At 39.8% G+C, this 11,524-nt stretch overlaps 1 protein-coding gene across 10 annotated transcripts in view; it reads right to left on the bottom strand.

Annotated features, from left to right (window-relative positions):
* The window catches only part of syne2b (spectrin repeat containing, nuclear envelope 2b), a 198,402-nt gene that overhangs the window by 172,808 nt on the left and 14,070 nt on the right, over positions 1–11,524 (bottom strand). For all 10 annotated transcript variants that reach the window (XM_050062363.1, XM_050062368.1, XM_050062364.1 and 7 more), the window contains exon 3: positions 1,254–1,315. In XM_050062363.1, coding sequence (XP_049918320.1) covers positions 1,254–1,315 — 62 coding nt within the window. The remainder of the gene's footprint in view (positions 1–1,253; positions 1,316–11,524) is intronic.

Here is an 11,524-nt window from a genome sequence, read left to right as displayed (position 1 = left end):
GATCCCTCCTCAGTTGCTCTTCCTGAGGTTTCTACCGTTTTTTTTTTTTTTCCCCGTTAAAGGGGTTTTTTTGGGGAGTTTTTCCTTATCCGCTGCGAGGGTCATAAGGACAGAGGGATGTCGTATGCTGTAAAGCCCTGTGAGGCAAATTGTGATTTGTGATATTGGGCTTTATAAATAAAATTGAATTGAATTGAATTGGTTTACATAAACAAATTGATTTTATTTCCTGATCTTTGCTGAGCAACAGTTCTGTGTGGAAGGAATTAAAGGCCTGTCCCAAATATAACCCTGCGGATTTAAGCAAATAATCAAATAATTAAGCAAATAATTGATGACGAGCCATTAATTGATGTTTTACAGGATTTGAGTTATGTAATATGCAAACACTTGACGTAAATTTTTCCCATTTCTATGCAAATGAGCGGATTGAAATTACAGTTTTCTCGTTCCCTCTACCGTTATTCTGCCTACTGTGTTTTGGGCTCAAAGGCAACATCTATACTTTACCACATGGGTAACTGCAATCACACAAGAAAAAGTGCGAATTTCACACAGCTGTAAAACTGTATGGGCATGTTTGCGCTGTTATGTCATTAGTGCAATATCTGTTGTGAATTGGACCCTGAGGCGAGGCAGATAGCATTCGCAAGTGACGTGCAATTAATGGTGCTATCAGAGACTGCAATCTATTCTTTGCACATTCACCCCCGAGGGTAAAACAATAGATTTGTACAGTTTTCATGCTGTCACTGATGAGGTTAATTAGCACAACCAATTATCTCTTGATTTTCTCAGAAATCATAAGAAAGAAAAAGCTTCATTCTTCATTCTGTTAACTCTAATACTATTGACTGAACACATTATTTTCACACAAAATGTGTGTTACTGGAAGTCACTGGTTACAAAAACATATTTATCATGAGAGGTTAATAACGACAGATGCACCATATTTTTTAATTAACTTTTTTATATTAAGGGAATATGTGTGCAGATGAGCACAAGTCGTGATCCCTCAGCTCATGCCCTCACATGCACAAGCTCACCGACCTTTTGTTATTAAGTTGCATCGGCTCAGTTTAGGGAGTGGAAATTGCTGTGTTTAAATTAACTGGGTAAATGAACTTAATTCACCTCTGACGGCATACTGGGTCATTTCAGCAGCAGTAAAGGGCATGTAGCTAAAACAAGCCGTATGCTTTTTAATGAATACACTACAAAGCTTTGAGACAGAGTTCAGAGACACAGCTCACCTTTGCCAGCTGAGCGTTGACCCAGTTGGTGAAGGTCTTCTTCTGGATCTGTTCTTGTTCCACTGTTAGAGAGGAAGAAACACACAATGTCAGGTTTAATTTATAGTCACATCAAAACAATAAATCACTCAAGCAGTGCAAATTTAAATCACAGGCATTAAGGTCATGATGCTATATACAAACTATTTATACTGAGTGAGACTGTGGAGTAGTCTCGATATCCTAAATTGCTCATATTATTAGCAACAGCGTTTGTGTGCTGCTGTGTATCTCACTGGCTCAGAGAAAGCAGTTAATGGCAGACACCATGAGACTGAAGGCGACTGGACATCACTGTCTTCTCCAGAAAAATGACAGAAATGACAGAAACCAACTCAAACTTGACAGCAGAGGATTTGTATTCGTCTCACGTAGTCAATGTTGGTTTCGTTGTTATAATGACCACAAGAGTGCTTATGATTTAAAGAACACTTCACCCCAAAAGTACATATTTTTCCTCTTACCTGTAGTGCTGTTTATCAGTCTAGATTGTTCTGGTGTGAGCTGCTGAGTGTTAGACATACTGGCTGTAGAGCTATCGGCCTTCTTCCCAACATATTGAAACTAGATGGAAAGAATCCTTTTGAGAAACTCATCATCAATGTCTCTTTCCATTAATCATGACCTGGTTACTCAAGATAATCCACAGACCTTGTTGTGAGTAGTTTCATGTAGGAACTATTTTCTTTCTACCTAACTACACCAACCAACCGCATCTCCGCACAGAAGGAGCCGTGCATCTACTCATGGATGAGAGGCTCGTGCTCGGCTGAGTTGTAACGTTAGCTAGCTCAGTGGTGCTAGGTGAGCTAGCAGTAGATGCACTTTTTGTTCTGCACAGTGATACGGTTGGTGGGAGTAGTTCGGTAGAAAAAAAACAGTTCCTACATAAAACTGCTCACAAAAAGGTCTGTGGATTATCTTGAGTAACTGGGTCATGATTTCTGGAAAGAGACATTGATATTGAGTTTTTGAAAAGAGAGAAGGCAGACATCTCTACAGCTGATATCTCCAACACTCAGCAACTCACACCAAACCAATTGGCAAAACATGGTTGCTTTAGACGATGACACAGAAGGAGGAAAGCCAAACTGAGCTTCCAGGGTAGTTATGGAAGACTCAGTGAAAACATAAATCAAAGCACAATGCGTCATCCGGTGTTTGGGTAATATGTAACTGTCAGCTGAAGGCCTCATAATAGTTTATATTTGTTCATTAGAATCACAGATGTTTCACCACAGACCTCACCATGTCAGTGTTCGTTTCATTTAAAGAGTGGGCAGTCAAAGAGTTTTGTTCACCTATTGTGAAATTATCCAGGTGTTTACGACTACATATAATAACTTTACCTTTTATAAAAGCAGGTTGTTATTGTAGCTAACACCCAGCGGTTTGCCCAATTCAGTTTGGAAAGTATTTGGTCTGTGTGTTGTCTGAACAAGCAAAGAGCCTCAGTGCGATAATGAAAGCCACAGAAAATAATTCAGCACAAACAGAGCAGCAAGCAAGAGAATCTTCAGATAAAGCACATTACCACGTATCCCACATGAGGTTTGGTTTTTAAGTACTTTACATTTGAAAGAGAAAAAGCAAGTTGTTGTCAGTTCTGCAAATAATTTCTAAACCACTAGATCTGAAGTACAGCTGGAATGCAGTTTGGCACAGAGGAGCTGCACACATGTTGATTCCAAGTTCCCTGCCAGTGTATGTATTGAAACAAGACCAGTGTTTCCTACAGAATTCGAATGACTGTGGATTAGCAAACTTTGTTTTATTTGTGTGTGTGTATGTGTGAGTGTCCCGTCTAAACTGAACTGATCGAGAAAATCAGTTTATGAACAGATCAATGAATTAGAGAAGCAGCTCCTGCAGAGGCAAGTAAAAGCAAACTTTTAGACCCATCACTTGCCAGGGAAGTGTACAGCTTCCATGGGAACATGGGAACACAGCAGGTTGGAAAACAAAGGACAACACTAAAGTGAGACTGCTGTTGTTTAAAGTCCCTTATAAAATGAAAAGTAAATACCACTAACTTCTGAGGGAAATGTCTTTATTGATTGATTTTTGGGTCGCTGGAAATAAAAATTAGAAAGATAATTCCTGATGTTGAGGACAAGTCTGACGACATACTGACGCAAAACTCAGGTATTTTTACTGTATCTGTATTGAGAGATATTCCAAAGTAAAAGTCCCACATTTTTACTTTGAAAATCTGAAACTTGAAGTGCCATTTTAAAAAAAAAGTTGCTCCATAATTCCTGACAATAACTGAGATACTTGAGTACAAGATATTTCACACTAAATCCATCCTAAAAATCAAGAATCTTTACTGCAATATTATGCAATGGATGATGGTTTCAAAGGTCCAGCCCACTATCATCACATTCGAGTGTATGTGGCCCCTGGACTAAAATGAGTGTGACACCCCAGTTCTACAAAATAGAGTGTTCTATTTCTACAAGGAATAATGAATGGTTAAGGTACAGTAACACACAAGCAAATGCAGGCAATTGACCATCGCCTGCCAAGACAATACTGGTGCTAAATGTGGGAAGCGTCTGACATGACGGACACTGAAAGTTAGCTTGCAAACTAATGTTGCTGATGAAATACTGCAAAATATGAAATTAGTGGTACATATTCCATTGTCTTACATTCCATGTCTGCCTCCTGCCTCACTGACAGCCAGGCTGCATCTGGAAGCAAATGTTTTATTTGCCCCTTTGCTTGCACTGAATGGAAGTGGACAGGAACCGAAAATTTGCCGGTGTTACTTTCGCTCATGTGTGACGGTACCCTTAAGTTTCAGTATCACTGCGCCTGCCATTTTGCTAGTTTGTCTGTAGCTAGAGTTTGCTCTGTGCTCTGAGAGTGTGGTGCTCTGAATAACGGAACAGTATGTTACAACCGCACTCCTAACGACCAGTCCAGCTCCAAAATTAGAAAATCAGTACGTGTTGGCAAATAATGATATAGAGGTGGGTTGCTACAAATAAATGAATGTGTGGGAAACCCTGATAAGACATTTTATATGTGTATTTATTGACATGTATTTAAATATACTGTAGACACATTTATATATTTAGAATGTGCTTATCAAAACACGCAAAGCAGGTTCCTCTTATATGTTGAACATATTTTGAAATATACACTGTACTGTTGTACAGTTCTGGCCTCTTAAGAGCTGCAAAAAGAGCATGCATAATCAGTGAGGCAAAGATTCAGTCATGTTTATTTAAGATGGGATTTGTTGATTACCCTTAAGGGAAACTGTTAACATACAGTTTATGCATAAATACAAACTATTACACTTACCTGAGACAGGCTACAGAAAGGATTTAGCATTCAGATAATACAACGATCAGTCACAGTAACAACAGATCTGGTCAGTTAATGGTCCACCACTCACCATCGTAAAGCTCAATGAAGTCATTCAGGTCCCTGGCAGTGTGAAGAGTCTCACAAATAACCCAGTCCTCATTCTCCATTGTCCTCATAAAATCAACCCTCTGGCTCAACAAACATCTCAGTCAGACCTTTTAAAAACTATCTGACTAACGATCAAGATGGTTGCTCAGTACAAAAATGGTTGTAAAAAGCAACACCAGTTGTGAGGTTGGAGCTATAAAAGATGTTACCCTCACAAGGATGTATTCCAATTCTTCCACTAATTCTTCCACTGATCTTTCCTAAACTGCATCCCCAATTAGATCTTGAATACCAGTTTGTTTGCTATAGTGGCTAAATGCTAACAGTCCCTTCCCGTCCATGCTGCACTCCAGCTCTCCTTCAGGCGGTCTGGCCCTATGAGATGTGTTAACAGACAGTTTACAGACTATTTTCTGCTTTAATATGTTTAACAGCAGGCCACCTTTGGCTTCAGTTCACTCGCAGTCTAATCTTAATCATGGGGAGCCCTCATGATGACTCAGACATCTTGTTATAATTAATCTGGTGTCTTCAACAAAGGTAAGGGAAAAGGGGAAGGGGGATTTCTTTCACAACAAGACCCTCTGACTTGTTTAACATCTGGAGGGAAACACTGCTTATAACTTATCTTCAAACTCACAAAGAATGATGAGCAACCTAAAGTTTTCAAGAGTTCCTGGCCAGCAAATGCAGAGGATGAAGAAACTGGAGAGCAGTGACACATTTGAGAGTTGGCCAGAAGAATTATTTTAAACAAACCCATTCGGTCACTGCAGTGCTTTCAAGCCTGTGCAAGAGTGCTACCATTTTAGTAGCTGTATAAGCTCCTGAGATGAATCCCTGCTATTTCAATAACAGAATTCATTAGAAACACAAATAATGACATTTTAGAGAAGAAACAAAATCCTGAATAATTATCACTTCCATCTCAACAGAGATGAAACATCATGTTCTGGGTGTAAAATGATAAGTTATGTTCATCATCAGCAACTGCAGAGTTACAGTAGCCACGTACTAACTGTACACATTAGACTGTACATAAAATATGTGAATATGGAGCGTGTTTTTCTTTTTAACTTCATTTAAAGACATTAAAGTCCATCAATTAAATGTACTATGTAGAAATCACAAAGCAATATTTAAGAGGATATATATATTCAAAAAGGTGACTGAAATCCATTCAAAGACATAGTTAAGGGATTCAGTGACATTCACAATGTTCATTGTACCATTCAAAGTTGTCAAGGACTTAAAAAGTCTAGAACCTTTTGACATTTACTCTCCGTTTATCAAATCTATCTTTTTGTACTACATCCATTACAATACCAACACAGCTCATCTCAGTGGTGGTTGGCTTGGTAAGAAACTCAAAAGACTTTCTAAAATGTCAACCAACACCAGAACATTTTAGGATAGTGGTCACTGAAAACGTGGGCGGCAACAACTCTGCTTGATGGTGTTCAGGTGATGTGATCATGTGATTATGAAACGATTATTGATGCATCAAAATTAAAAAACGTACAGCCCGGTCCTAAAGCATTGTTACAGATGATAATATTGTTGAGAAATGGCTTTTAAATCTCTGATTATGCAATTATTGGGGTTGAGACATACAGTAGGGCACTTTCATATTATTTCACTGCAGGTCGATGGTGGCATTAAAGTCGGATCTGGGTCTGTCTACTTCAGGCTGCGCTGTCATCAGATATAAGGCCTGTTTCCACCGCGGGAACTTCGGGGTAATTTTACGTCTCCACCGCAGGAACCACCCCCGAAGGACAGCGTTCCGGAACTTTTACAGGGGCTAAACAAGTCCCTGCCTCAGAGTAGGTACTCAGAACGGTCCCGAGAAACTCCTGGCTGGGGCTTGGGGTTTACTTGGTGCTGACTGGATATACTCAAGGCAGGATGTGACGTCAACACAAAGCGACAAAATAGCCGGCATTTTTAAAACTCAGCAGACGAGGGTTAGCTCGTTCATAGCTTCCACCGCCATGTAAACGAAGAGACACGCCAGAAACACAGCAACCACCTCAGCTCCTTCCATAAGGGATANGGTTATCGTAGATTAGCTGGGCTAACTGTTAGCTGTTAGCCGTTAGCGGTGTCTGTAATAACTCGATAAACGGTCCGTGAAAAAAAAATAATAATAATTTTCCAGCGGATGTCTTAGTTACAACATGATTGAGCTAGCAAAGCAGTTTTGTGTTGCTACGTGTGGTATTTATTCAGTTCTGGGAAATCACGATGTCTAGAAAGCATCAGTGGCTGCAGCTGACAGGGACAGCTAACAGCAGCAGCAAAGCTAACATCAGGACGTCATCTGTTAAAAGCCTCCCGTTGTCGGATACAACATGAAACTACTCCAGTTAGCTCAATCATGTTGTAACTAAGACATCGGCTGGGAAAAATATTTTTTTCATGGACCGTTTATTGAGTTACTGAGTTATTACAGACACCGCTAACAGCTAACGGCCTCCCTGCGTCGCCCCGGTCAAAATGGTCGCGCAATGATTACGTCACATCCAGAACCCGGTAACTTTACACGAACCTTCCTCCTACTCCGCTCTCTCAGTGGAGACACGGCGGCTGAGAGGGCCAAGCGAGAGGACGTTCCTGTAGTAGTTCCTGCCCCCCAAATAGTACCAGGAACTTCTTCAGTGGAAACAGGCCTATAGAGGTATCAGTATTAAATTGAGACTGTTTGATAACTAGATAGAAACTGTGTACCATAACGGAGTATATGGACTTTAGGGTAAGTGTACTTGGATCTGGGCCCGGGTCCCTGATGTGAACGCCTCCATAATTTTTCAAGAGAGCGTTACGATGCATGTAAGAATCAGTTTTTCCCCTTTCCTATAACTTAGCTTGTTAGCTTGTTAGCTAACCTAGCACCTGTTCAGTAAACCGTCACAGTTTTGTTGACAGCAGATTTACTAGTATAAATACAAAATAGTAGTATACTGATAGTATCACTTAATATACTAAATTAGCCTGCTAAAGTTTTCCAAAGATGGCTAATAAGAAAAACTCAACTGCAAAGATTCTAATTCTAACAGGAGCACCCCTCCGAAAATCTGGTAAAACTGCAAATATAGCAGTTACAGTCCCAGAAGTATTTGAATGGTAGCTGATGTAAATTTTCCCACAGTGAATCACATACATATTTCCTGTAAAGCAGACATTATTTACTCCTCTTAAATGTCACAGCACACATTAGCCTTCAGGGCGATGCTCTATTGATTTACGCATTACTGATATAAGATGAAGTCTCTGGACAGGTGCCAAGCTCTCACTTTGTCTTTTATTATAACTGACTGACTGACTGTTTTTGGGCAAACCCCAATACAAAGTCAAAACAGGAGTTTTTCTTTTTTCTAAGAGGAGCCAAAGCATTATTTAGAACATGCCCACAAACCAACATACCGGTGAATTTCCTGGACTAATATGGGTGACTGAAGAAGTGGATGCATGCATGACTTGGTAGGAGAAATATTTTGTTCCTATGAGGTCCAAAACCTATCCTGGCCCTAAGAACAAACTTCACCTCAAAAGAGAAAGAAGCCTGTATTTGACTTTTGATTCATTTGCTGATAAAAAAATAACCCACTGCTAGATAGACACATCACGGTTCTGAGCACAACTCATTTTCAAAAGTGTCTGAGCATATGATGAACTAAAATCTTTCAATTCTAGACTGATATAATACATCTGACTATCAAATGTAGTGTAGTTTTTGTGTGTAGCTGTACTGTAGATCTACTACAGGAGTCCGCCAAGGGTAAACATCTCCATATGCTGATAATAATATCCATTAAAGTGCTGTGCTTTCACACAAGCTCTACACATTCAGGTTTTTTATATGCCAATAATCACTACCATAGAGACAAATAAAAAACTCACCCATGATGGGATCACTCATGCTGATTCAGCAGGGAATCTTTCCAGCTCAGCAAACATGTGGTGCACATGAATTTAAACTTCTCTATCGTGCAAACATATAGTTTACCACACTGACTCTATACAATTCAGATCCATTGTTTTAGGATGAAGGATGTAAAGTAAAAGGGAAATTACTTTGAGAGTGATTCCCGTCTGACCAGCTAACAGTCTACATAACATTTGCAGCCTGCAGGGAGGCAGGTGAGATCAGCTGGGCTCCGCCTCTTTTCAATCTGACTCACAGAGGCTCAGACCTGCTGTAACAAGACCTAGTGCTCCTGCAGACTCCTGGGTAATTTATGCTACATAACATGGAAAATATGGGTCAAATTCAAATGTTAAATGGGGTGAATTCAGATGTTTACCTAACCGAACAAAACCCCTGCACGAGTGGCCCACTAATTGTTGAAAAGGACTGGAAACATGAGAGACGGTGAATTAACACGCTGTGATGTTGAGGTGGAGGAGTGTGCGGAGGCTGTGTCAACAACTGATGTTGGTACATGTCACTGTCTGTTCCAATCATCTGCATTGTGATAGGTTTCTTTTTTCACTCACTGTTTAAAGGGATGGTTCACCGCAAAATCAAAAATACATATTTTTCTTCTCATATGTCGAATCAACCATTTAAGCAATGATCTATTTGTCACGTAAATATACAAGGTACATGTTCATGTTCATGTTTCCATAAGGTTCTGATAATGCATGGTTTATACAGCAGTGATCCACAGCAGGAACGGGACATCACCTCACATTCCCACTGTCACGCCAATCCTGATTCACCGTAAGGCACATACCTCCTCTCCTTCTCTCACCACAGTCTTGTCCTCTGTCAGACTGTCACATAGAAAAAGAGTCACGTGGTTGAATGGCTGCTGTCCAGGAGGTCGTCCATTTTATTTTCCAACGTCTGTACAACAGCTAGCAGGATGCTAATTCAACCGTGCCCATCCTCTCCAACTTTCCTTGATGTTCACTGGTGATTACATTTGAAAACCTTAAGCTGTCTAACTAGCAGATGAAGCAGGAGGTGATTTTACAAACTGGTGAGCTGATTCCCACATCCTGATGAGTGACTTGCAGCTGCATGCCACCACTGTCTCACACCAACCACGAAAAGCCACACAAAAACTTGCAAAATAGACATAAGAGCCTAAATTTAGCTCAAATTTAGTGGAGCTGACAGAGAGATATCTGGAAGCATCCACGCCTAGCTAACATTAGCTAGCTCAGTTTCATGTAGGCTTCCTTTTGCGCTGTGATGCAGTTGGGGGACAAGTTTGGTAGAAAAACTGTTCCTTCAAGAAACCGCTCACAACAAGGTCTATGGATTATCCTGAGTAACTGAGTCTGGAAACAGTCACGACTGTTGAGTTCGTCAAATGTATTTTTTGGCACTTTGAGCACCACAAGCCAAGTGTCATCTAGTTCCATTAAACTGGAGAGAGGGCAGACATCTCCACGGGCGATATCTCCAGCACTCTGCAACTCACACCAAAATAATCTAGACTGATAAACAGCACTACAGGTAAGAGGGGAAATATGTACTTTTTAATTGTGGGGTGAACTGTCCCTTTAACTTCTGGCTGTTACAAATTGCATTAAGTTCTCATGAGGTGCATTTGTACACTTTGTGAAAGGATGGCATTAAGATTTGTTTTTGATAATGATCAACAATTTTATCTGCTGTCTCACTTTAATCCGTGCACTGTAGAAACCATAATTCATTTTGAACAGCATTCATCAAGTGTTAAAGACGTGAGCTCCACCATGGATGATGAGTTGTTTCTGTCCAATTATGCTCATTTGCAGGAGGAGGCCACATCAGGACACACAAACATCACAGAAATAAAGGTGTATCATAGCTAACACTTAATAAATCATGAAGATATACAGTTATGAAACAACATGCGTCATTGTTTGATGTATGTACGATTATCACATTCCCTAATGACTAATTAAGATAAGAGCACAGAGCATGGCTCAAGTTATCAACTTAAAGAGATTATTGTTACAGAGCCTTCATTGTTTTGATACTGGAGAAACCTGCCTGGGGATATTCAGCGACTCTGTGTTTCATGTTTGCTGTTTTTACGTTTACTATATTTCTGCATTTCCTCATGTTCTAGTGGATGTTTCTGTGAAGCACTATGCCTTGAAAATATGACAAATTATATTAATAATGTTCTGTTATTATCATTACCTTTACACAAGGGCCTTTTTAGGAGGATTTTTTGAAAGACTTAAGATTATTTTCACTGTATTATTTAATTATTTATGTAATTTGTGTGTTTATTTATGTAATTTTAAACTATATTTCTTTATATATTCTAGAGATGCATTATGACCTTGTATCAGCTGATATTGGCTTTAAATCAGAATCAGCCAACTTGCTTTTTCTTAATTTGCACAATCAATAATTATTCCATACATTCCATACACAAGTATTGTATTTCAATAGGGCCGTAACGGTACATGTATTTGTGTCGAACCGTTCGGTACGCGACTTTCAGTTCGGCACGACCCTGTACCGAATTATTGGGCGCAGGATATTATTTTATTTTATTTTGTTTTATTTTAATTCCGTTTTTACGAGCCGAACCATTTAAAATATCTAGTTCCCCGACGGACATAATTGAGTGATGGACCGAGTCCCGTAAATCTCTGCTTTCACTTTGTGCAGCGCATTCTTGCATTTTGACAACATGGCAAGTGAGCCTGACGAACCTGAAGACCCACCCGCAAACCTTAAGTCCTCCGTTTGGGAACACTTTGGTTTCAGGGTAAAATACGAAGATGGAAATAAACAAGTTGACAAGACAAAAGCAGTGTGCCGACACTGCAGAACAGCGGTCGGGTAT

The sequence above is a fragment of the Epinephelus moara genome, chromosome 14 (assembly GCF_006386435.1).
Source record: "Epinephelus moara isolate mb chromosome 14, YSFRI_EMoa_1.0, whole genome shotgun sequence".
In the NCBI taxonomy this organism is placed as follows: domain Eukaryota; kingdom Metazoa; phylum Chordata; class Actinopteri; order Perciformes; family Serranidae; genus Epinephelus; species Epinephelus moara.
Note: the sequence above shows the minus strand (reverse complement) of the source record. Positions and strands in the feature narration are given on the sequence as shown.